This window comes from Ochlerotatus camptorhynchus, unplaced genomic scaffold, assembly GCF_037179485.1.
Source record: "Ochlerotatus camptorhynchus isolate MF236.1 unplaced genomic scaffold, CSIRO-AGI_Acam_v1.1 ptg000266l, whole genome shotgun sequence".
Taxonomy (NCBI): Eukaryota; Metazoa; Arthropoda; class Insecta; order Diptera; family Culicidae; genus Ochlerotatus; species Ochlerotatus camptorhynchus.
This window is the reverse complement of record NW_027040756.1, coordinates 1,894,157-1,922,077: the sequence shown is the minus strand read 5'-3', so window position 1 is coordinate 1,922,077 and position 27,921 is coordinate 1,894,157. Positions and strand designations below refer to the sequence as shown.

At 39.5% G+C, this 27,921-nt stretch overlaps 1 protein-coding gene across 10 annotated transcripts in view; it reads right to left on the bottom strand.

Annotated features, from left to right (window-relative positions):
- cpx (complexin) overlaps nucleotides 1-27,921 on the bottom strand; it is a 1,092,625-nt gene that overhangs the window by 11,851 nt on the left and 1,052,853 nt on the right. For all 10 annotated transcript variants that reach the window (XM_065227124.1, XM_065227129.1, XM_065227123.1 and 7 more), the window contains one exon: nucleotides 11,474-11,606. In XM_065227124.1, the coding sequence (XP_065083196.1) occupies nucleotides 11,474-11,606 (133 nt within the window). The remainder of the gene's footprint in view (nucleotides 1-11,473; nucleotides 11,607-27,921) is intronic.

Here is a 27,921-nt window from a genome sequence, read left to right as displayed (position 1 = left end):
TGATGCTTGTGAATGTCAGTCTCAGAGCATCTAAATTTATATAGTGTAGTACTAGAATTTTGACTAGAATGGGGTTCGCTTATATATGTACTTGGGACCAATAAGCTAGTCAAGTAGTGAGCCAATTTAAAATCGTTAGTTTCCACCGGTACCATCAATAAGTTTCAGCCATGGGTTACTGCACTCTGAATCCTACTCCGAATTCGCTTATAATGCTCCCTGAAATTCCTTTTGATTTGATTTAGAGTTATCCAAAATTCTACTTACAATCCCCATCAGAGTCTTCATAACCAGTTTAGAATTCATTTTTAGTTTTCCTTAAAATATTCTTGAAATACATCTTAGAAATATCAAAAAAATTCTAGTCACACTTCTAGGTATTTTATGTGGAAACAATCTTCCCAAAGTGAAACACCGCCTCTAATTCTTCGAATCCGAGAAAATGGGGCAAGGATCAATAAATCACAAATTGCGTTCGCAATGGAGCGCTATGTGAAGGTATACACAACACATGTGCCTACATGCTAATGACATTTAAATAACACACTCTCAGCCTCACTCTGTTACGATTGACAGAGTGCCACCACCAGTATGGGGAGCGCCACGCCCCGCCCCGCCCCACCCTGAACCATAGGATGATCTCTGGCGTGGAGTAGACATCTGTAGCTGAAGTTTATTACTCGAATCGAATTGGAAACCGGTGGCAATGGCAGAGCTGGATGATTTGAAGGACCTCCTTATCCCCTCCCGGTATTTAACTGTCTATCATGCTGCGACGGTTGATGACGGTTGACTGCGCGCGTGGAGTGGGTCCACACCCGGATGAGACGACTATGTGAAGATGTGTGCGACACTCAATTAAAAGCCAAACCGGTTACGGATGGGTATCAAGAGCCTAAATGTACACAAAATGCGCGGCAGAGGTGCCTCACTGAAAGGGGGAGTTTCTAAAGAGCGAGAGTGTTTAACGAGCTCTCCAATAGATGTGGGGGGAGCACAAATATTGTGCATACAATCAGACAAGAGTAGTAATCAATGCGGTTTGGTAGTAACAGGAAGGATGTTCGATTTCGCCATAGGAAAGAACCACATTGACACAATTATGTCAAACACATATCAATTAGAAGGAGGCAAACAGACTGCCAGTCAGACAGGCTGGACTGGTCGGAAAGCAGCGGATGTCGTGCTTGTCTACATTTAGGCTCACCGCTGTCTGCTGTCAGGTTTCGTCGATTTGAGAGTGGCTCATTCGTGATTAGATGGTGGGTGTTTGGGAGCGGGCCAGTGTTGACTGTTGTTGTTAAATATGTTGTTCTTTCGTGTGTTTGCTTGACTATGGATGTGTGTTCTGATGTGATTGATTTTTTTTTGTCGATCCTCATCGTTGTTCGTGTTTGGCAAACATTAGAGAGAGTGGATGAATAAAAAAAGATTAAAGAACAGACGTAGTGAGGGAACTCTATTTTTAGGCGTGACCATAAAACACAATCTAGTACACTGTGGGATGCATTCACAGGCAGAATTAGATTGACAGACTTGTGTGGAACCAATAAAAATAGAAGACACTGAATGGAACAGGGGCTTAAAAGGTGGTTTTAATAGCGAGGTATGTAAGTAGTAGCAGTAGAAACGATATTGAGAAAAATGACCACTTTCAAAGAAAGTGCTGCCATCGGTTTTTGTGATACGGTTGGCCCGTGCACAATAGCTTCCGCTTCGCTTCTATTAATGTCTTCCAGCGTTTGTTGTCCAATAATGGAACTCTCTTTCTCTTTCTTTTATTTTGACGCCGATGAATCGGTTGAACTTCGGTTTTTTTTTTTTTTTTAAACGCGATATTTTTAAAAAGAGACGAGTGGAAAGTGGGGAAAATGAGACACGTTTCATTTGCGTGTTCTAGAGGCATTAGTTATTTACGTATTCGGTGGAAGTAGCCTTTGCTGATGACGTAAGAGTGGTAGGTATTTTTTTTTCGGGCCGCACTTTCTTTGAGATATAGCTTGTTGCTGTTGTTTGTTAGGAAGAATAATGCTAACGAGTGTTGATAAGAGAGCAGAATGGGAGGTGATAAATTGTTTACTTGTAATTGTAAGTATTCTGCTGTATTGAAAGTTTTGTGGTCTGGCAACACTGGATTCGTTTCATGTAATGTATTCTCGTTTGACATATCTGACATCAAGAACACCGTTTGTTTGAATGTTTATTTTTTTGTTTCTGTGGCGTAGTTGTTTGATCATGTTTGTTTGTCACAGCTAAACATAAACAGACAGAAAAAGGCACAAGTACGTGAAAGAGAAAGAGAGATAAGGAGAAAGTATTTTTTCGGTATTTTTTTTTCATTTACACAAGAAACAACTTGTTGTTACTATTAATGCTAGATGAAATGAACAACTAACATCTTTGGGAAAAGACAAAAATAGAAGTGATTTCTATATTGGTAAAAAGAGAACACCAGAGGCAGCACGGTTCTATTTTGTATGATAAGTATTACAATCGTTAAAGCATGGCTTTAGTTTATGAGAAGAGAGGAATTCCCCCTTCAAGTGTTGTGTGTTGAGTGGCAATATTTGCTTGCTAAATAGAACCATTAAACATTTATAATTTAGCGAAAAGGGAATAGGAAATTGGGTTTAACACGTTCATCTGGTTGAGCTTTTTTGGTTTTTTAAACACGACTAATATGTGAAAATGCGTTTAAAATTTGGTTCATAATTTGGCAAATTACTTGCTAAGCTTTTGAAAGTGATACATTACACAATATCTTGCTACTTACTTCTATTACCGCTTGACGGATCGCCATCTACAAGAGGTGAGGGGATTGGTTTGAATTTATCGTGAATGATGAGCGTTAGATTTTTTGTTTTCACAGGATGTTTGATTGATGGGATTTGAGTTTTCAGTGAACAGGAGGTCAAATTTAGCGACACATTATGATAAAACATGAAGACGTATGCGTTTGAGTGTGCGAAATTCCATGTAGCTCGCTTCTGTCACAGAAAGTTGCAGCAACTTGGGTGTAGCTGGAATAAGCTACACAAAAGTTTCGACAAACGTTCTACAACTAACATGTTACTGGGAATGGGTGAATGAAACAGCAATTTATGGAGAATGAACTTATGCGAAACGTAGTAACTCATTCAAAGGGTCAATGAATAAGTTTTAATAGGAAACGGACGTTTATTTTTTAGGCTTTATTCATTATTATGAATTATCTAATGGGATGAATTTATATCAAGACACTTGATTTGTTTCTGAAATGCCAAAATGGCTACGAAGGATAGATAGGTTTTGTAAGATCGATACTTTACCTAAATTTTAAGTACAAACGCAACTTTATAGTAGTATCGTAAATTGTAGCATATTTGTTTGAATTCAGATGACCAGAAATCTCCTTACATTAGGTACAAAAAGTGAGAAATTATACGTTCAGATTTGTAATAAATATGTTCGCTTAACTATAGAATTGTTATTTTTTAAATCACCTATGGTACTGCAGTAGGTTTTTTTTCACCTATGGTACTGCAGTAGGTTATAGTTCTTGAGAAATTCCTAAAGGTATATCTAAGAGTTTTTTTTTAGACAAAGTTCATTAGTAAATTTAATAAAATTCATGGGGAAAAGAAGCTTTATTAATATTCCGTAAATAATTCTGCTCTTAATTATATTAAGTAGGGGAAATTATAGCTTCGCCACTTCTGTACCTATTATCGTCACGGGATTTATGAAGTCTTAGAGTGTTTATATTTTTGCAATTTAGTGCAAAAAATCAGCGCTCAAGAACTTCATTTACTCCTGACGATAATAGGTGCCAAAGCCGTCATTTCCCCTGCCTGTTAAACGTTTTAACTTTTTTCTAGAGGAGATTTACGTAGCAATCTTGAATCAGTGAAGTTCTTTAGCACATTCTCACAGGAGGTCTAGATGAGTATGAAGTAGCACATTCATTGGTAAATTTACAGTTGCCATCCAACAAATTCCTAGAGGTCTCTTCTTCGCATTTCAAGCAGCCTATAGCGTGCATTTCGCATAGCTTATAGCGTGCTCTCAACTTAGTGTTCTAGGAACCTAAGAAGCCCAATAGGCTTCCTTTAAACGATCTGTGGGAACGCATCAAAAGGTTTTAAGATTTATTATTAAAATTTCAATAGAAGCCTTGAATGAATGTTGTGTCTTGTGAAGATCCTAATTTACTTCCTGCGGGCTTCCTCCTACGGAGTCCTGAGGAGCTTCTTTAGACGTTTTGAAGACTTTCTATAGAAATCCTGCGGACTCTTCTAAACATCTTGGGAACTCCATAAGATGCCTTGGGAACTATTTCTATAACTACTGAGGCTTTCTCTGGAAATCTCATAAGAAGTCCATAAGAGTTCCTTTAGAAATCCACTTTAACATACTTTAGGCCATTCGTGACTTGTTCTGGGATGAGGCTATGACTTTTAGCGTGAGATGCATGAATGCTAATCACTACGCCGGGATCGTCCCTTTCCAGATGACTTCCTTTGGGAGTCCAAGAGACTTCCTTTAGGAGTCCAGGAGACTTCCTTTAGGAGTCCAGGAGTCTTCCTTTGAGAGTCCAGGAGACTTCCTTTAGGAGTTCAAGAGACATCCTTTAGGAGTCCAGAATACTTCGTTCAGGAGTGCAGGAGACTTCCTTTGGGAGTCCAAAAGACTTCCTTTAGGAAACCAGGAGACTTCCTTTAGGAGTCCAGAAGACTTCCTTTAGGAGCCCAGAAAACTTCCTTTAGGAGTCCAAGAGACATCCTTTAGGAGTCCAGAAGACTTCCTTTAGGAGTCCAGGAGACTTCCTTTAGGAGTCCAAGAGACATCATTTAGGAGTCCAGAAGTCTTCGTTCAGGAGTGCAGGAGACTTCCTTTGGGAGTCCAAAAGACTTCCTTTAGGAATCCAGGAGACTTCCTTTAGGATTCCAGAAGACTTCCTTTAAGAGTCCAAGAGACATCCTTTAGGAGTCCAGAAGACTTCGTAAAGGAGTGCAAGAGACTTCCTTTAGGAGTCTAGGAGACTTCCTTTAGGAGTCCAGAAGACTTCTTTTGGGAGTCCAGAAGACTTCGTTAAGGAGTGCAAGAGACTTCCTTTAGGAGTCTAGGAGACTTCCTTTAGGAGTCCAGAAGACTTCTTTTGGGAGTCCAGAAGACTTCGTTTAGGAGTCCAAGAGACATCCTTTAGGAGTCCAGAAGTCTTCGTTCAGGAGTGCAGGAGACTTCCTTTGGGAGTCCAAAAGACTTCCTTTAGGAATCCAGGAGACTTCCTTTAGGACTCCAGAAGACTTCCTTTAGGAGTCCAAGAGACATCATTTAGGAGTCCAGAAGACTTCGTCCAGGAGTGCAGGAGACTTCCTTTGGGAGTCCAAAAGACTTCCTTTAGGAATCCAGGAGACTTCGTTCAGGAGTCCAGAAGACTTCTTTTAGGAGTCCAAAAGACATCCTTTAGGAGTCCAGAAGACTTCGTTCAGGAGTGCAGGAGACTTCCTTTGGGAGTCCAAAAGACTTCCTTTAGGAATCCAGGAGACTAGCTTTACGACTCCAGAAGACTTCCTTTAGGAATCCAAGAGACATCCTTTAGGAGTCCAGAATACTTCCTTTAGGAGTCCAGGAGATTTCCTTTAGGAGTCCAAGAGACATCCTTTAGGAGTCAAGAAGACTTCGTTCAGGAATGCAGGAGACTTCCTTTGGGAGTGCAAAATACTTCCTTTAGGACTCCAGAAGACTTCCTCTGGGAGTCCAAGAGACATCCTTTAGGAGTCCAGAAGACTTCCTTTAGGAGTCCAGGAGACTTCCTTTAGGAGTCCAAGAGACTTCCTTTAGGAGTCCAAGAGACATCCTTTAGGACTCCAGAAGACTTCCTTTAGGAATCCAAGAGACATCCTTTAGGAGTCCAGAAGACTTCCTTTAGGAGTCCAGGAGGCTTCCTTTAGGAGTCCAAGAGACATCCTTTAGGAGTCCAGAAGACTTCGTCCAGGAGTGCAGGAGACTTCCTTTGGGAGTGCAAAATACTTCCTTTAGGAATCCAGGAGACATTCTTTAGGACTCCAGAAGACTTCCTTTGGGAGTCCAAGAGACATCCTTTAGGAGTCCAGAAGACTTCCTTTAGGAGTCCAGGAGACTTCCTTTAGGAGTCCAAGAGACATCCTTTAGGAGTCAAGAAGACTTCCTTTAGGAATCCAGGAGACTTCCTTTAGGACCCCAGAAGACTTCCTTTAGGAGTCCAAGAGACATCCTTTAGGAGTCCAGAAGACTTCGTTAAGGAGTGCAAGAGACTTCCTTTAGGATTCTAGGAAACTTCCTTTAGGAGTCCAGAAGACTTCCTTTGGGAGTCCAGAAGACTTCGTTTAGGAGCCCAGAAGACTTCGTTTACAAGCACAGACCTACGCGCCGAAATAAGGACTACGATTGGAAACTCGGAACATGAAACTGCAAATCACTCAGCTGCGATAGGTTAATCTATCACGACGACCTGCGGACCTTTCGCAGACTACGAGGCTGGCAATGTGTGACCATGGATCGAGTATAGTGGATACGACTTCTTCGCACAGCACAGGACAACAAGGCCTTAGTCTGATTGGTAAGGTAAAGAAAGGGAACATTCTCTAGAAGTGCAGAAGACTTCCTCTAAGAATCCTGAGATCATTATCTAAAAGTCCACAGGCTTCCTATAGAAGTCCAGCAGACTTTCTCTGAAAGACCTGGGGATTTCTTCTTGATGTTTTGGAGATTTTGTCTAGAAATCCTTGGGACTTCGTGTAGAAGATTTCGAGAAATCCTCTAGAAATCCTGAAGCCTTCTTCTACAAATCCTGGAAACTTCCTTTAGATGTGCTGGGAAGTTCCTCAAGATGTCCAAAGAGCTTCCCCAAGGTTTACTGGGGACTTATTCTAGTAGCCACGAGGACGACCAACTCTAGAAGTCCAGAAGACTTCCACCAGAAATCTTGGGAACATCATTTAGAAGTGCAGCAGACTTCCTCTACAAGTTCAGCAGACTTCTAGAAGTGCTGGGGATTTCGTCTTGACGTTTTGGAGACTTAGTCTAAAAATCCTGGGGACTTCCTCTGGAGATTCTGTACCCAAGTAAACATAGGCACGTTATTTCGCCATTTTGGTTATGTACAGCTGGACAACGGCTATACCAGTGCTTGTAAGTTCTGATGAGGCCCGTATATAGCCAAAAAGCCAAAATAACGTGCCTATGGTTACTTGGGCAGTCTTCTTTTCTTTTAGATGTCTTGAAGATTGCTTTTCGATATCTCGAATGAATTGCTTTAGATGATGGCCTGTATACTTTCTCTGAAAGATCTAGGGACATCCTCTATAATCCCAGCGAAATTATTTTAAAAGTGCTGGGATTCTCGTCTAGATGTTCTGGAGCCTTACTAAATCAAAAAATTCTGGGGACTTCGTCTTAAAATCCTGGAGTCTTCTTTTCCTTCTTCTTATTCGCATTTCAAGCTTATTGCTTATCGCATATCAGCTAATTGTGTGCTCTCAGCTTAGTTGCATTTTCACAGTTATCAATTGAGAGCTTTCGATGCCTGTACCATTGTTGCATTAGTATAATTGTGTGGCAAGTACAATAATACTCTATGTCCAGGGAAGTCGAGAAATTTTCCAACCTGAAAAATTCCTAGACTGGTTCGGGAATCGAACCCAGCCACCTCCAGCATGGTTTTGCTTTGTAGCTGCGCCTTTACCGACTGAGCCAAGGGAGGCCTCGGAGTCTTCTTCTACAAATCCCGCAGACTTCCTTTAGATGTCCTAGGAATAATGTTGTAGATGTTCAAAGAGCTTCTTCTGAATGTCTTCTTGTGACTTGCTTTAGAAGTCATGAAGACGCTGTCTAGAAGTTCTGGAAACCTTCTCTAGAGATCTTGGAGACTTCTGGATGTCTCAAAGACTTCCATCGATGTCTTCAATACATCCTTTATATGTATGTCCTGGGGCATCTTCTTTTATATGTCCAGCAGACTTCCTCTGTCCTGGGGTCATTATCTAAAAGTCCAGTAGATTGGGAATTATGTCTTGCTGTTTTGAAGACTTCAGCAGAATTTATGGGGATTTCCTCTAGATATCCTGCAGTGTTTTTCTACAAATTTTGAGTTCCCGGTAGGTGCACTGGGGACTTCTTATGGCTGTTATGAGGACTTGCAAGTCTTGATAATGCACCGCAATATTTTACGCTATGACCACATCCGCCGATAAACCACTGTGCATACTATCCGATTCTGCAAGCGCCCTTGCCGCTTTGAAAACTCTGATACCCAAACATCGGTGGATGCAAGGCATTCAAAGGTGGGCTCCCCAGGATACTGTATTTGTCTGGATCCCGGGTCATTGTGGTATCCAAGGTAATACCGAAGCTGACAACCTTGCAGTCACTGGCCGATTTGGTCAGTTGGCTACAAAGAATGTTCTCGGTCCAGATGCCATCAATTTCGTAAAATCTGTCCTCCGTACTGACTGTGCCCAGGACTGGGCCAATAGAAGAGAGCCATTCATCCGAAAAGTGAAAGGTGTGATTAACAAATGGATCGTCATCTCACCTCCGATACGGACATACACGCTCCACCCACAATATGGGAGGAGCATCGTCTTTCAGGAATACATGCGAACCCTAGTACGCCGATGACAGTTGAACACATAATTGTCAACTGCCCCTGTTTACAAGGCATCCGGAATCTCGACCAATATTCGAGAAGCTCTGGCCAATGACCCGTCAATGAAAGCGGCGGAGATCTGTCTCTATCTACCACCAAAACTAGCCTTAACCCACTACAACGCTACGGATAATCTTGCTCTAATCACCTGAACCGATTAAATCTTATTCTGAAACCAGCAATTCGTACTGACCACTACCCGGAATCCTGATCTTACAGTACAAACAAACTACAGAATACCAGTTTACCTAACCACTGTAACGAGCCAAGACTGCGTCCTAGATTCAACTCCGTATTTAACTCTGTAGAACAAAAATTCTGCAATTTGAGAGGTTATCTTTCTGGAACCCCCAGCTCCAGAACTGGGAGGGCTCCCTACTGGCACGTCAACCCTTCAAAACTCTGTAACTAGGAGCTCCCATCCTCTTTTCCCAAAGAGACGAACCAGCCAGGTGCTGAAAGTCTCTATAATTAAGCTAAACTAACTAGAAATCTTGAAGCTATTTTCTACAAATCCCGAAGACTTCCTTTAGATGTCCACAAGGTTTTCTCTAGGTGTAATGGAAGCTTCCTTTAGTAGTTCAGGAGAATTTCTCTAGATGTCTTCGGGATAATCAGTAGAGCTAGTGGGGATGTCGTCGAAAAGTACCAGACACTCTCTCGAGGAAGTTGACGTTTTCGGAAGAGGATTTTTAATAGCTTAAGGTGATACTCTAAGGAAGCCTTAGAGTTAAACTTTAAAGGCACAAATGTCAGCTTCCACAAAATATACAAATTTAAAATTGCTACTCCTTGTTTGCTATGCTACTGCAAACAGAGAGTAGCAATTTCAAATTTGTATGTTTTGTGGAAGCTGGCATTTGTGCCTTTGAAGTTTCACGCTAAGGCTGCCTTAGAGTATCACCTTAAAGATTGTAATGCCGAAAAAAATCCGCTACCGAAATGTCTACCAGTCGAAAGGAAGGCCAAACGTTGGAGTCTATAAATATTGGGAACTTCGTTCAGAGATCCTAAGCGTATCCTCTAGGGTTTCTTGCATAAGTCATACATGCGTTAGGAGTTCTGGAGACTTTTTCTTCAAATGCAGGGGACTTCCTTTAGAAGTCCAGGAGACTTCTTCTAGCTATTCCGGGGGCATTCTCTAGAAGTACTGAAGACTTATTCCAGGAGTCCTGGAAACTTTCTCCAGAAATCTTGGAAGATTAGTTTTCGTCAGAAGTCCTATCCTTTTAAGAACTCTCTTAGCTGGATCCTTCTGTAAGCTCTGTGGACAAAAGTCGCAACAACCCTATATTCTTCTCTTAGAAAACCTGTGTCAATATTTTAAAGTAATACCCCGTTCACATTACAGCCTATATCACGTAATATAAGCTGTCTTGCAATGAGCACTCATACATAGGATTTCCAGTGAAAACTAGATGTATGAGTGCTCATTGCAAGACAGCGTATATCACGTGATATACGCTGTAATGTGAACGGGGTATAAAAGAACTTCCCGTAGAAGTCTTGTAAACTTCCCCAAACAGTCTTGTGTGACTCAAAAAACGGCTTCTACCCATCTACCGAAAGCAAACGGATCTTCCATTGTTTTGGCCGGATCTGGCATCTGCTCACAATGCTTCTGCTACGTTGGAGATGCTCAAGAAGGAACAATTCGATTTTGTCGAAATATTCCAAAATCCCCCAAACTGCCCTGCGTCCTATCGAAAGATACTGGGCAATAATTAAACGGCATCTTAAGAAAGATGGAAGAGAGGCAAGCTCTGTTGACTGCTTGAAGAAAATTTGGTCTGCAGCACATCGACAAGCTAACAAGAAATTTGTGCAGAATATAATGGGCGGTTTGGGAAAAGTTTGAGCGTTTTTCAGAGATGAGAAGTAAACATTCAAACTCACGTGAAATCGGTCACATGTAAGTTGATTTTCGTTAATATAAAGTAAATTTATGAATTATTTGTTCGAAAATAAATATTTTCCTTTGAGAAACAGGTCCTTAGTTTACCCATTTTTGGGTAGGTTCAGCTATGACCGATCTGGGTGGATTCTACCCACATTTGGGTAGTTCTGAAATAGCGAGTGCTTAAAAGATTGCTGAACATTGTCAGAATAAAGCTTCAATAAACAATCCAAAGGAAGAAAACATCAAATCAAGTGTCTTGTGGTAGCCTACGGTAAATGATCGATGAACCCAACGATGGATCATCTTCAGCGGGATGACGTGAGGTTCTGTTTGTATTGGAGGATTGTTGTAAATATATGTAGCTCCTCATAATTTTAATCAATCTAATCTACTGATGCTGATAGATACTAGGTTTTTTTTTTCTTTTGGCTACAATTGGGTTGAAATATTTTAAAGTCTCGTTATTGGGAAGAACCTGTTTCGGCTTTCTTTAATTCTAGCTTAAAGGTGAGGCGCTTAGTTATGGACATGGGTTTGGGAACTTTCGATAGTGGACTTTTAAATAAATAACGGAAAAGAAATCATAAATGCATAAGTGGCTTTATTGGTGCAATATTTCTAAAATTTCAAATGATTACATGAACCGGATTTATTTAAAACTGAAAATTTCGTCAAACTATAGAGATGAATACAAACGGGATGGGATCATGGTATTGTCATTGGTTTCCATTCGTGGGAGGTAATTTATAGTCATTATCAATATCAATATATAGTAAATATATGGTGCATTCATGCGTTTTTCATTTCGATTTGAGCATTGATGATTGTTATTTTGTTTTTGTTCGTTTCATGGGAACCTTTTCACTTCCAGCACGCCATCCGACGCACCCAGCCGAAATACTTACTCGTGAAGTCGTCCAGATCCTCCTGTTCCGCCTCGGCCGCCAGCTCTTCGGGCGTTTTCTTTTTCCGCATCAGCGGGTTGGGTTCCTCCTGGGGTGCCTGTTCGACCACTTCCTCTTTTTTCTTTATGTTATACTGCAAGAAGAAAAGCGAATTTAGAAGAAAATCGTTAATTAAATAGATTTGCTAAGCAAGAGATGAACTTTTAATCATCAAACTTTTCGGTTTTCGGCGGTTCATTCTGCGAGGCGTGTGAGCTGAGTGGCCAATCAAAACTAACGGCGTGAACGGAAGGTGATGACAATAATCGGAAGTGGATACTTTTTCTCTGCACAGAGTGCTGCCGAAATCGAACTCGTGGGGCAAAGGGAAATCCGGTCCGTTTGGTCGATAATGGCCTATATTTAGATCGAGACAAAAAGCGAGCTGAGTTCGTTAGCGGAATGTTCGCCTCTCGATTCGTCGGGAAATGAGTTCGCCGAGGAGAAGACACAACAGCAATTATCATTATCCCGGGTGGCCTTAATTGTAATAATAGTATTTACGTTGCGGAGACTTCATCCATTGGCCTCTTTCGGCTGCGATGGTATGAAAATACGGGAAAACGCTAGCAAAGATTCGAGTCACACCTGGGAGCTACATAGCCAGAGCCTGGCAAATGAGTGGTATGCGTCGCCCGCAATCCGGTAGCTAGCAGCAAGGTCGTAAATTGTCCCAATTGCCATGAAACAGCTAATTGAACATTCGTGCTGCCATTCTGCATGTGAGTGCGTGAATGTTTTGGGCAGACGGGGGTGTAGTTAGGGTTTGTTGATTGTAAAATAATCTTGGTTGAATTATATTCTGTTTTATTTTCATAAACTTAGTTTAGAATAGACTAGTGTAAAATAGTGTAATTTCATGGTACTTATTTGTTTATTTGTTTATTTTATTATTGAAAAATTCAACTGACAATTATTGTCTAAATGAATAAAACGTAAACTAAATAGTTACGGTCAACGGTACGGAAAAGGCCAAGTAACCGATGACCAAACACGTCAGCTGATACATTGAAGTCGAACATATAAAAGAGGTTGTTGAATTGCCGGCTGATTGCTCGAATTGGCTCGTTCTGTGTATAATTTCGGCGCCGTGTTTCCAAAAACAGAAAGTCGCGTGGACGAAGAGGCCTCTCAGGGGCATACATATTTAGCTGAGCAAGCAGTGTTGGACAATGTCAATGTCACCCGTAAGCAGCTTTCCAGCGAACATAGCTTGAGCGACCGTCCGTCTCACCTCTAATGGTTCGATTCCCAGGAGACGGCAACGCTCCTCGTACGGTGGCAAGTTCGTTGGGTCACGCCAGTTGAGGAAACGAAGAGCATATCTCACAAGCTTGCTTTGAGCGGATTCAATTCTAGTGATCCAGCTAGCATGGAAAGGGCACCAAACAACTAAACTTGACTCCAATAAGAATCGCAAGTTACCTGAGGCATAGCGGGTCACGGAACTCGTCGGCAATTTTGAAAATAAAGCCAAATTGTTGATTAGCTCTGGCGATGATCTCATTGTAGTGGATTCTGAAAGTGAGTCTGCAGTCCGAGGTAACGCCGAGATCCTTTATGTGCTCTACACGAGCAAGACAGCGTTCGTAGAGAGCATAGTCAAACATGATTGGTTAGATTTTTCGGCGATAGGATATAATGTTACATTTTTCGATGCTTAGACTCATCAAATTTCTTGAGCACCAGTCAGCAAAAATACCTAACATATTCTGGAGATCCCAACAGTCCGAGAGACTTTTAATAATTTTGTAGATTTTCGTATGGTCTGCATAGAAAACGCGGGATCCTGATGGTATCAGAAAGGCGACGTCGTTCAAAAAGATCGAAAACAGTAGCGGTTACTGCCTTGCGGAACTCCCGATTTGTTTGAGAAAACATCCGATTCCGACGCGCCAATCTTAACCCGTACATAGCGATTCACCAAGTAAGATCTGAACCAATCCACAGCCGTTGACGAGACGTCAAGTATCCGTGTCAAATGCAGCTTTTAGATCCATCTTAGACTTGCCATCCTGAAACCATGCATCGCAAACAGGTAGAAGTAAACTGCACCAGATTCGTGGACATGGAGCGCTTCGGGTAAAAGTCGTGTTGTTCTGTATGGATATAATTTTTGCAACACGCAAATAGAGCATCATCTATCATAATTTCGAACTGTTTTGAACAGGCACACAGATCTCCTTTGTTGTAGACTGGGAACAGATAAGAAAGTTTCCAGCGGCAGGGGAACTAACATTGCTGTGCCGAGAGATTGAATAGCCTCGCAAGTGGAAGGAAGAGATTGGCTACACAACGTTTTAGGACTGATGACGGAATGCCGTCAGGTTCGGCGGCGAACGAGAGCTTCAGCACCATGACTTCTGAAATGCGCGGAATATCAAAACTAAACAACATCACGTGGCATCCCAACAGTAGCATCCAGCACTTGTACCGGCGAAGCGCAGAAATCGTGGAACACTTGCCTGAAATGACGAGCAAACAAGTCGCCTTTTTCTCTTTCGATATTAGCCGAGTCATTCCCGAGAAACATGGAACAAGGCAACCCGGATTCCTTCCCTTTGGAGTTGACAAACGATCAAAAACTTTTCGGATTCGTGCGAAGGTTCGCTTCCGTGCGTCTCACGTGTCGATTGTAGAGAAAACGATTGTAATTTCGATAACTAAGCCTCGCAAAATTGAACAGTCGTTTGTAGTACGGCGAGCGAGAGTTACAATATTTTCGGAGGGCAGCAGAGCGTTGACGTTTTAGCACGCGTAGGCGTGGGTTAGACCATGGAGGCTTTTGCGGGGGTCGTCGTGCTGGGACAATGCGGAAAATAGCATCTTCCAGTGCAGCACTGAAAAAATCATTAACGCTAGCGGCTGTTTCGATAAATTGCCAATCAATTTCCGATAGCGCATTGTTCAATGCAACATAATCAGCTCGGCGAAAGTCCAGAGAGTAGCACTCAGATGACGGCGTAAAAACAATCGGCGAAGGTAAACTAAATGACACGACGAGAGCGGGCGGGATGATCGGCATCTAGATCAATCAGTGGCTCGACCGGCAAGGAAACAGAAGTGCCCGGTAATGCGGAATCATTTGCCACGACAAGATCTAGCAAAACCGTCCAAAAGAGCACAGCAAGCAACTGGCATATGCGAACGCAGTGGATCAATTAATGGTGTGTCACTGTCTGTAAAGCGCCACTGCAAACCAGCTTGATTGTAGTCGCCAAATACGAAAGCGGAAGAGCAGGGACTTAATTGAGAAGAAATCGAGCCTAACGATTCCACATGCTCACGGATGATTGTGCAGTCGTTTTTGCGGTCGAGGGGCAGGTAGATTGCGCCTACACTAAGCTTGCTTTGTGGAAGTTCTACGACAATCCACAGCTGTTCCAGTTGACTGCACACTTAGAAAAATTCATGCAAATTTAGGTGCTCTGAGAGTGACATATACGAGCGTCAATTTTGACATAAATTAGAGTCATAACAGACGCGAAATATAGCTTAATCAAACGTACTTTTCGTCGAGGAACGAACTTTTCAGTCTCGGAGCACTTAATATTACAGGACATGTTTGTTTACGTCTCATCTTTCATGCAAAAGATGGATTCCGTCACGTGTAATATTAGTTATTTCTAAGTGTGTGGAAATGGGTGACGTACTTACGTAGCTGGCTAGTCTCGTTGATACTGCAATGTGGACTCCGCCACCGCGCAATTTTTGACTGTTTAGGGGAGACCGGTCAGTTCTGAAGACGGAATAGAGTGACCCGAAAAGACTTCGAACATGTCGAACAGCAGAATTGCAACCAGCAAGTGGAACCCAAGAAACAAAAGCGGTGCGATGCTACACACTTAGAAATAGCTAATTTTACACGTGAAGGAATCCATCTTTGACATAAAAGATGAGACGTAAACAAACATGTCATGTAATATTAAGTGCTTCGAGAATGAAAAATTCGTTGCTCAACGAATAGTACGTTTGATTGTGCTATATTTTGCGTCTATTATGACTCAACTTTATGTCAAAATTGACGCTCGTATATGTCACTCTCAGAGCACCTAAATTTACATGATTTTTTATAAGTGTGTAGTTTTCATTGCTATGACGACGACGACTTAAAGCCCCTTAAGAAACAAAGTGAATTCTCTTCTTCGATTTCCTTTTTTGATGATCATGGCTTCACTAGCCTATTTCGCACTATTTCTGCTATGCTCTTCTATCATCCAGATTTTTTTTTACTCTATTTGTTCCAAATTCAAAATAAATTATATTTCATTTTAACCTTGGTGCTCCAGTTACTACAGTAACTTACCAGCCTTAATTGTTATGATATATATCTAAGTATTTTTACGTTGTTCCTGTCTTGGCAATTCAGTATTTTAAACAGGTTTTTTATACCTGCATGTCAGTATAACAATTGATATCTTAAAACTAAAAACTTAGACTAAATCTTATCTAAGTATAAAGAGAATTAATCGTTGCAATTGAGGATTGTGACGATTTTTGCCTGAAATTATTCATTATTTTGTCGGACATTTGTTCTAAAGTCTCAACATTCGAAATTCTATGTACCTCGATAGTACAGACCCCAACACACCGGAAATAAGGGCAGCTGATGTGATGAACAGTATTGACCTAACACTACCCACGATTAAGTTCCTAACGGTACCAAAAATAGCACCCTGGAATAGAAAACCAATTATTATAGATAAGCACCTCTGGCACCTAAGCAAAGAGAATGCAAAACCCCCAGAACTGGTTCAAGCATTCAAAACCCGGAATAGTTCTCTATACAAATTTCATCGTGCAATATATACCGATGGATCCAAAAAAGATGGCAGAACAGGCTACAGCGTAGTGACTGCAGGCTTAACTATACGTAAAAGAATAAGAAACTTGAGCAGCATATACACAGCAGAAAGCCTCGCCATAATTGAAGCACTGAAATGGATTGTCCAACAGGAAACTGCCGGAGCATATATCATTTATACGGACTCCCTAAGCGCAATAACAACACAGGAAAAACAAAAAACCTCCAGCGTCTGGAAAGATGAAATCATCGACCTCTATAATAAGGCAGCGCACAATCATTCATGTGTAACTTTTGGCTGGGTCCCTAGCCATATTGGAATAATTGGAAATGAAAAGGCAGATACGGAAGCCAAAAAATCCCTCAATACTACGGAAATAATAAGTGCAATAGACATACAAGACGCCAAGGCATTTATTAAACAAAAATTCCTAAATAAATGGCAAGAAGAATGGACTAATACCACCGGAAACGCTCTACGTGAAATAAAAAACGTCATTACTCCTTACAAACAGTCCATGACAGGCAACCGTAAACAAGATGTAATGATGACAAGACTTAGAATCGGTCATACTCTTCTCACCCACAAGTACATACTAGACAAGGAAAATCCACCCAAATGCCAATTCTGCAACTCCAATTTGTCTGTCAAACACATAATAGCAAACTGCCCAGGTCTCGATCACCTAAGAACTTCAATTGGAATTTCAACAAGCTTAAGGGAAGCACTGGCGGACGACAGGGAGAGTATGGAAAAAATAACACTGTTCTTCCAGCAAGCTGGGCTAGCTAAGCAAATTTAATAAATCGTCGAAACATCAAAACCGTATCGCGCCATCATCATTTATTAGCTCGGTCACCCAAAATGCCAGCTATAAAAATCCCCATCGATCGGAAAGAGTCAATAGTCATACATCAAACTCCAGTCAACCATCATCATGGGCAACAGCGACTCCAAGGACCAAGAAGTGAAGCAGATAGGTGACCAACAGGTTACTGTCATTGAAAACCAGGAGGTGCTTACGGAGATGCACTCCCAGCATGAAGCGAAGCTGTGGATCATCATAGGCATGCTGACCTTTATCATCGCACTCAACCTAACAAAAATTGTAATCAACAAATATCGGAAGGAGGCATACAAAGCAGCGCGGTCTATGGCGGCGGCTCAGAACGTATAAAATCGGTGGTTCACCAAGAATAGCAAAAATACCAAAAGTGAAGATTTGCAAGACCAACAACAAAAAAAAAAAACGAAGAATAACAAAAGTGAATCTATATAATGTACTATAAATCTAAAGTCACAAGACCCGAATGACAACAGTTAAAAGGTCTTTAATAAAGAAAAAAAAAAAAAAAAAAAAAAAGTTTTGTTCCTCAGGGCAGACAATCGTTTTTAAATTTGTTTTTGCAAATCCCACCAGATAACATCCATAGCAGGATCGCGTGTTCTTTGATATTGTCTCCTACGGACATTTTTAAGACGGATCAAGAGCTGAAGATCGTCATCTATTACAATTGAATCGAATTTAACCTCACATTTTGGAACTGAGGCAGCTCTTGCTTCAACTATAGAAGTGGTTAGAAATTCAAGAGCATAATTAATTTCATCTTTGGTTTGCAAAGGAATGTTTGGATCGAAGTTATATTCCATAAATGTTCGATATTGCTCCCAATCAGCTCTATGGTAATTGAAAGTAGAGCTGTTGGGATTACAAATTATTTCTTGGGATATTTCAAAAGTTACTGGAAAGTGATCAGAACCGAAGTCAGCATGGGTAACCAATTGGCTACAAAGTTGACATGAATCAGTTGAGACCAAATCAATAGTGGAGGGATTTCTTGCAGGAGAAAAGCATGTTGGGCTGTTTGGATATTGAATAGTGCAGTATATTACCATTGGAATTGCTTTGAGCATTATTCCATGAGCGGTGTTTTGCATTAAAATCACCAATAATAAAGAATTTAGACCTATGACGGGTAAGTTTCTGAAGGTCACCCTTGAGAAAATTTTTTTGCTGGCCTACGCATTGGAATGGCAAATAGGCAGCTATAAACGTAAGTTGTCCAAATTTTGTTTCAACAGAAACACCCAAAGTTTCAAAAACTTTGGTTTCAAATGAAGAAAGAATTTTATGTTTGATTCGTCTTTGAACAATGCTGGCAACGCCACCACAGTGTCCATCAAGACGATCATTTCTATAAATTAAATAATTTGAGTCCTTCTTAACCTTATGGTCAGGTTTAAGGAACGTTTCAGTTATAACGGCAATATGCACGTTATGAACTCTCAAAAAGTTAAATAGCTCGTCTGCATTATCTTTAAGAGATCGAGCATTCCAATTTAAAATATTTAATGCTTTAAATCCATTATTGAATTTTAAAGGCATGACTATATTATTTGCAAATTTTACTTCAGTTTGAATAGCATCAAACATGGAGTTAGATTTAAGCATATTAGAAATCATGTCAATTAATGATTTCTGTAAAAATTCCATTTTAGGGGCAGTAATGCTTCCTAAGTCAAAATTTCCGTTAGAATTACTTTGGTTAGCATTTTGATTTCTACCCGCTGCAATAGCAGCATAGGTAGCTCCATTAACTCGCTGAACATTGTTAGCAGCGAGGGGAGTAGGTACAGATGAAACATTTGAAGCAGGGGAGATATTTGTACCTACGGGTATGAATGTAGAATTTGTTCCTCGCTGACCGTTGTTAACAGCAGAGGAATTTGTACCTGTTTGGAAACGTGGAGCGTTTCCTACCTGTCGGTTAGAACGAGATTGTAGGATCGCTTTGCGAGTCTTACATTCCCAAAAATTAGATTTGTGGTTTTCACCACAATTTGAACATTTAAATTTCTTAGGATCTTCCTGCACAGGACAGTCGTCCTTTGCGTGAGAGGAATCACCACAATTCATGCATTTAGCTGGCATGTAGCAATTTTTAGTACCGTGACCCCATCCCTGGCACTTACGGCACTGAGTGAGGTTTTGGAAATTTTCTCCAGTCTTCCTGAAGTGTTCCCACTTCACTCGGACATGGAGCATAAGGCTAGACTTTTCTAAGGCCTTAAGGTTGTTTAGTTCACTAGACTTGAAGTGAACTAAATAAAAATCATTAGACATCCCGTTGCGCGAATCGCCAGAACGGGATTTCATTTTCATTTTGATTACTTTGAGTGGCACAACTCCAAGTAATTTTGCCAGTTCATCTTTGATCTGATCCAGGGATTCACCATTGGGTAGTCCTTTCATGACAACCTTGAACCTTCAGTTTTGGTGTCGTAAGTAAAAAAATTATGCTGCTTCTCAGTAAGATACTTGAGAAGACATTTAAATCCGTCCAAGGTTTCAGCCAATACACGGCATCAAATCAAATTGATTACTCAAATTAATTTCATCAGAAGGAGTATCAAGAGTTTGCCCCTTTCTTTTGCGTTTAGGTGCCATGGCGGCAGTAATTTTTTATCCAAATCGACTTCCAAGCAGATTACTATAAGAATCTGAAGGATCGAAGTGGAATTTTCCAAATCGATATCCAAGAAGGATTACCTCGGGTAGGGTCCAAACAAGGATCGAAGAGGAATAAGAGTTGAACAAGGTAGATAATGTTTATAGGATGAGCACTGAAAAGTGCTGTTTAAATTTGTTGTAGCTTTAGGTAGTAGTAACACTTCCTTCAGCAAAAAGCAAATAGATCCGCACGGCAAGAGAGCACGATGCGGACTGTTTCCGTCGAGTTATTAACGAAACTGAAAAGCGATGAAGAGAATGCATCAAAATCGCTTCCAAGTTTGGTTACAATATTACAACTCTTGGGAACATTTTGTGTGGTCGTTGGGGGTATGTGGTTCTGAATATGGCGATGAGTGTGCAGCCTGTTACGCAACTGCATCTTTCCTATTTGCACACATCCGAAGATCGGAGGCGAATGCCACTTTGACTTGATTCGTCTACTAACGACTCTCTGATTTTTTTCCTTGATTTGTTTTCCGTCGATCTTATTTTCCGTGCTGAGCACCAATGCTACCGACGCCAGGGAGGCAGCTCCCACACCTGGACCCTAACTATCGATCCATCAACTCATGAACCGGGGATCAACGGCTTTACTTCCCGAAGGAAGGCGTGATCAGATATGTTATGCCTCAGAACATCCCGGTGGCACCGACTGGGATTGAACCCAGGCCTGCTGGGGTGAGAGGTAATCACGCTTACCACGCTTTTGGACAGTGCTTGACATTTACCACATTTTCAATAGTTTCTTGTTAAAAAATAAACAGTCTGAAACATTGCTTCCAATGCGGATCGACTGGTGATAAAATTATTTAAATTGGTACAGGGCAGCTGAGTTATTAACGTTCAAAATCTTTCATAATTTCGTTACATGTTCCATTTTCGGTTTTCACAAAGTGTACCCCTATATAGAAATCACAGACGTAGTCCTACGTCAAAATACGAACGGTATGTTTTCAATAATTACTATTCATTTTTTAAGAAAGCTCAGGTCAAAAAACAAAGTTTTGAAGTACCGCAAAATTGGGTAACATTGATAGTTTTTTAAAGTATATTCTAAATATTTTTTTACAGCAATGAATGTTTTTCAAATTTTATATTTTTAAAACAAGCACTGAGGATCCAAGAGTTAATTCGTTAGTAATATGTGGAACGAAAACTTAAGTATTTGCACTATTTTTTTAGTTTTGTGACCGAACTTCAGTATTTTGATTTGGGGTTACTTTGAAAATGCTCGATGAATGTAGAAAAAAAATGAGTGAAACTCAAACAATTTAGTTCTTTAAATATGAAACTTTAAATTTGTATATAATCAGAAAACTTCATAAGCAATAAGAATGCAACATTGAACTTGTGATGGCTGTTTAAAAAATACATTCCATAAGTGATGGTTTGAGTGCTTTTTCGAAAAGGAGAAAAACACAAAAATGGTTTTTTAATATTTTTGTAAAATATGTAACACTCACTATATAAAAACTATATACGATATCAACGGAAATACCCTAAGCTACAATATGGAACCAATGTTTCTTATTTGGAAAAAGCACAGCGAGTAAATTTATTCTTTATATTATACTATCAAAGTTACCCGCATTATCAAAGATACCCCGTTTTACGGTATTTACAACCATGTATACTGGAAAATTTACAAACATCGCAGAACATCAACTTTTTGTCGTATTGTTAAACTTATTGTTAACAAGCTTGTTTATAGTTATTGCACTGATAACGATTTAGAAAATCTCAAACATTGTCTCCTGTGAAGAAATTACACAAAACAGTGTACTAGCAAATACTATCAAAGTAACGTTTTTTTGGAATTTGTTCTCATAACTACAAAAAAAAGTACCATGTGTATTTTTTCCAGAAGGACTTTGTTCTTCTCTACAACTTTGTAAGAGACGTCATTTCGATCAGAAGTGCAGTTTTTGTAAAACAGCAAAAAAGGGTATCTTCCATTTAATTCCACTTAATTTTAACAGATACGTATTTCGACTACAATGTCTTCATCAGTAATTCTTTAAATTTGTCGAACCTCTTAACGGAATCCCTTTATGAAGAGCTTTGAGTGGGTTGGTTTATTTCCTTTTAATTCCGTTATAATTGCTTATCTTTTGACAGATACGCGTATTTCGTCTACTACTTGCAGACTTCATCAGTGCCAAGTACTCAACACCACTGAAGAATCCATCTTTAATCTACGAGTTATACGAGTTATATATTGATTAGTATATAACTCGTAGATTAAAGATGGATTCTTCAGTGGTGTTGAGTACTTGGCACTGATGAAGTCTGCAAGTAGTAGACGAAATACGCGTATCTGTCAAAAGATAAGCAATTATAACGGAATTAAAAGGAAATAAACCAACCCACCATCAAAGCTCTTCATCAGTGTCATTCCCACTAAAGAGCTTATCGAAATCTAACCCCCTTAAGTACTCATCCCCTAGGTAAAAAAGTCAAGATCATAGGTATAAAAATGAAACTACAATGTGTTGAATCGGAACCTACCTAACTAATAAAAACCAAATATTTAAGTAAACTAAAGGAGAAAAATCTATCCAACTAAATAAAACAGCAAAAAGGGTTTTCTTCCATTTAATTCCTCTTTTGAAAAGTTCTTTAGTGAGAATGACGCTGATGAAGACTGCACAATTTCATTACTTCGAAGTGTTTGTGTTACAATTTATTAAAAATTACGAAAACGTCAAATTTTCGAATAAGGGGGGTGTACACTCAAATAAAAAAAATTACTTTTTTTATATCTTGTTAAAATCGATGAACATCTATGAAAACATTGTAGATGAAATTATTTTAAGAAAATTTGCCCAGGACGACAATTTTCTATCTCTAAAATCGACGAATCTATAGGGTGACAATGGAGTACAAACGGTAGTACCTCCCCTTAAAAACCGTTGTTTTACCATAACTTTTTTGTTTGAATTTTTTTTTTGTTTTTTTTTTTTTTTTAACTTTTATTTTGTTCCAAATTCAAAATAAATTACATTTCATTTTAACCTAGGTGCTCCAGTTACTGCAGTAACGTACCAGCCTTAATTGTTATGATATATATCTAAGTGTTTTTACATTGTTCATGTCTTGGCAATTCAGTATTTTAAACAGGTTTTTTAACCTGCATGTCAGTATAACATTTGATATCTTAAAACTCAACACTAAAACTAAATCTTATCTAAGTATAAAGGGAGTTAATCGTTGCAATTGAGGATTGCAACGATTTTTGCCTGAAATTATTAATTATTTTGTTGGACATTTGTGCTAAAGTCTCAACATTCGAAATTCTATGTAATTCGGTTGTACTGTACCAGGGAGGCAACTTCAAAATCATTTTCAGAATTTTGTTCTGAATCCTTTGAAGTGCTTTTTTCCTGGTAGTGCAGCAACTAGACCATATTGGCACAGCGTAAAGCATGGCCGGTCTAAAAACTTGTTTAAATATTAGAAGTTTATTCGTCAGGCAAAGTTTGGATTTCCTGTTTATAAGAGGATACAAACATTTAATATATTTGTTACATTTAGCTTGAATGCCCTCAATGTGATCTTTAAAAGTTAATTTTTGGTCAAGTATTAATCCAAGATATTTCACTTGGTTTGACCAGGAAATTGGAACTCCGTTCATAGTGACTATGTGACTACTACTAGGTTTCAAAAACGAAGCTCTAGGCTTATGTGGAAATATTATAAGTTGAGTTTTGGAAGCGTTGGGAGAAATCTTCCATTTTTGTAAATAAGAAGAGAAAATATCTAAACTTTTCTGCAGTCTGCTGCAAATAACACGAAGACTTCTTCCTTTAGCGGAAATGCCTGTGTCATCAGCGAACAAAGATTTGTGGCAACCCTGAGGCAAATCAGGGAGGTCCGAAGTGAAAATGTTATACAATATAGGCCCAAGAATGCTACCCTGAGGAACTCCTGCTCTTACAGGTAGTCGATTAGATTTGGAATTTTGATAATTTACCTGCAGAGTTCTGTCAGTTAAATAATTTTGAACTAATTTCATAATATAAAGTGGAAAATTAAACTTTTTCAATTTAGCAATCAAACCTTCATGCCAAACACTGTCGAATGCTTTTTCTATGTCTAGAAGAGCAACTCCAGTCGAGTGGCCTTCAGATTTGTTTGAACGAATTAAATTGTTAACTCTTAAGAGTTGATGAGTAGTTGAATGCCCATGGCGAAATCCAAACTGCTCATCTGCAAAAATTGAGTTCGTATTGATGTGAAGCATCATTCTATTCAAAATTATCTTTTCAAAAAGTTTGCTTATTGAAGAAAGCAAACTTATTGGGCGGTAGCTAGAAGCTTCAGCTGGATTTTTATCCGGCTTCAAAATTGGAACAACTTTTGCATTTTTCCATTTATCAGGAAAGTATGCCAAATGGAAACATCTGTTAAATAATTTTACCAAGAAAGACAAGGTACTCTCTGGGAGTTTTTTGATGAGGATATAGAAAATTCCATCATCACCTGGAGCTTTCATATTTTGAAAATTTTTAGTTATAGACCTTACTTCGTCCAAATCAGTCCCCCAGGAATCATCAAAAATATTTTCCCGAGAGAAAATATTCAGAAAATCCCGAGCAACCTGATTCTCAATAGGACTAGTAAGACCCAAACTGAAATTATGGGAACTCTCGAATTGCTTAGCAAGTTTCTGAGCTTTTTCCAAATTTGTGATCAAAATTTTACCACCTTCTTTAAGCGCTGGAATAGGCTTTTGAGGTTTTTTTCAAAATTTTTGTGAGTTTCCAAAAGGGTTTGGAACTCGGGTCTAATTTAGAAATATTATTTTCAAAAGTTTTGTTCCTCAGGGCAGAGAATCGCTTTTTAATTTGTTTTTGCAAATCCCGCCAGATAACTTTCATGGCAGGATCGCGTGTTCTTTGATATTGTCTCCTACGGACATTTTTAAGACGGATCAAGAGCTGAAGATCATCGTCTATTATAATTGAATCGAATTTAACCTCGCATTTTGGTACTGAGGCAGCTCTTGCTTCAACTATAGAAGTAGTCAGAGATTCAAGAGCGTAATTAATTTCATCTTTGGTTTGCAAATGAATGTTTGGATCGAAGTTATATTCCATAAATGTTCGATACTGCTCCCAATCAGCTCTATGGTAATTGAAAGTAGAGCTGTTGGGATTACAAATTATTTCTTGGGATATTTCAAAAGTTACTGGAAGGTGATCAGAACCGAAGTCAGCATGGGTAACCAATTGGCTACAAAGTTGACATGAATCAGTTAAGACCAAATCAATAGTGGAGGGATTTCTTGCAGAAGAAAAGCATGTTGGGCTGTTTGGATATTGAATAGTGTAATAACCTGCAGAACAATCATCAAACAGAATATTACCATTGGAATTGCTTTCCCGAGTAGCAAACTTTCATCACAATAAGTTACAGCAACTTGTTTATGACTGAAATAAGTCGTATATAAGTTTCTACAATTGATATGTGACAAGCGTGCTACTTGGGTTGAGCATTATTCCATGAGCGGTGTTTTGCATTAAAATCACCAATAATGAAGAATTTAGACCTATGACGGGTAAGTTTCTGGAGGTCACCCTTGAGAAAATTCTTTTGCTGGCCTACGCATTGGAATGGCAAATAGGCAGCTATAAACGTAAGTTGTCCAAATTTTGTTTCAACAGAAACTCCCAAAGTTTCAAAAACTTTGGTTTCAAAAGAAGAAAGAATTTTATGTTTGATTTGTCTATGAATAATGATGGCAACGCCACCACAGGGTCCATCAAGACGATCATTTCTATAAATCAAGTAATTTGCGTCCTTCTTAACCTTATGGGCAGGTTTAAAGAACGTTTCAGTTATAACGGCAATATGCACGTTATGAACTCGTAAAAAGTTAAATAGCTCGTCTTCATTATCTTTAAGAGATCGAGCATTCCAATTTACAATATTTAATGCTTTAAAATCCATTACTGAATTTTAAAGTCATGACAATATTATTTGCAAATTTTACTCCAGTTTGAATAGCATCAAACATGGAGTTAGATTTAAGCATATCAGAAATCATGTCAATTAATGAATTCTGTAAAAATTCCATTTTAGGGGCAGTAATGCTTCCTAAGTCAAAATTGTCAAAATTTCCGTTAGAACGTTGGTTAGTATTTTGATTTCTACCCGCTGCAATAGCAGCATAGGTAGCTCCATTAACTCGCTGAACATTGTTAGCAGCGAGGGGAGTAGGTACAGATGAAACATTTGAAGCAGGGGAGATATTTGTACCTACGGGTATGAATGTAGAATTTGTTCCTCGCTGACCGTTGTTAACAGCAGAGGAATTTGTACCTGGTCGGAAACGTGGAGCGTTTCCTACCTGACGGTTAGAACGAGATTGTAGGATCGCTTTGCGAGTCTTACATTCCCAAAAATTGGATTTGTGGTTTTCACCACAATTTGAACATTTAAATTTCTTAGGATCTTCCTTCACAGGACAGTCGTCCTTTGCGTGAGAGGAATCACCACAATTCATGCATTTAGCTGGCATGTAGCAATTTTTAGTTCCGTGACCCCATCCCTGGCACTTACGGCACTGGGTGAGGTTTTGGAAATTTCCTCCAGTCTTCCTGAAGTGTTCCCACTTCACTCGGACATGGAGCATAAGGCTAGCTTTTTCTAAGGCCTTAAGGTTGTTTAGTTCACTAGACTTGAAGTGAACTAAATAAAAATCATTAGAAATCCCGTTGCGCGAATCGCCAGGACGGGATTTCATTTTCATTTTGATTACTTGGAGTGGCACAACTCCAAGTAATTTTGCCAGTTCATCTTTGATCTGATCCAGGGATTCACCACTGGGCAGTCCTTTCATGACAACCTTGAACACACGTTCAGTTTTGGTGTCGTAAGTAAAAAATTTGTGCTTCTTCTCAGTAAGATACTTGAGAAGACATTTAAATCCGTCCAAGGTTTCAGCCAATACACGGCATTCACCCCGACGTCCAATTTGTAGTGAAAACTTAACTTTCACGAAATTCAAAAGTTCCATGCGAAGAGCATGGAAATCGGTAGTGGTTATCACAATAGGGGGAATCTTTTCCTTCTTGGCATTAAGCCGGGAAAGTTTACTAGAATTTTTCTTGGATGATGGATCATTCTCATCATCCGTGAGCAAATCAAATTGATTACTCAAATTAATTTCATCAGAAGGGGGGTCAAGAGTTTGCCCCTTTCTTTTGCGTTTAGGCGCCATGGCGGCAGTAAATTTTTATCCAAATCGATTTCCAAGCAGATTACTATAAGAATCTGAAGGATCGAAGAGGAATTTTCCAAATCGATATCCAAGAAGGATTACCTCGGGTAGGGTCCAAACAAGGATCGAAGAGGAATAAGAGTTGAACAAGGTAGAAAATTTTTACAGGTTGAGCACTGAAAAGTGCTGTTTAAATTTGTTGTAGCTTTAGGTAGTAGTAACACTTCCTTCAGCAAAAAGCAAATAGATCCGCACGGCAAGAGAGCACGATGGTTGTTTGAATTTTTAATTCTTTTCAATGTTGTACAAAGTTGAAAGTACTGTAAAAATGCAAATTTGTACTGGAAACACAAATCGCTATCTCTTCGTTTTAGGGATTAACTTTCGTGTTTATAATGCTGTATCTGGCAGATTATCAGGTATTAGCAGCTAACCTCAACGTTATTTCGTTCAACATCTTATACCCTACTGTTACATATACAATTCATAAGGGGATCCAAGGGGATGCCTAATGAATTTTCTAATAAAGTACCTCAGTGTTTTGTTGCGTTTTGCTGTTTTCACGACCATTTTTCCAAGTATGTACATCAGGGTGTCCAGCACTTCGTAAACAAGCGTTAGGTATTTTGCAGTAGCTTTTTAAACAAAACCGAAAATTCCAACGCCCTAAAACTTCTGAGGTTCGCCTCTCTTTAAGGTCATCTCCACATCCCAAAAAAGAAGCAACCAACGATCCAAAATAATGAAAAAGTCTTCACCAGACCATCGACATAGCAAAAACTCGAATATTACGCTTGATTGGTAGCGGAATAGGACTACATCCTTTTCTGTTGCAATCCCTCCGCTACTTCAACGATCTTTTATG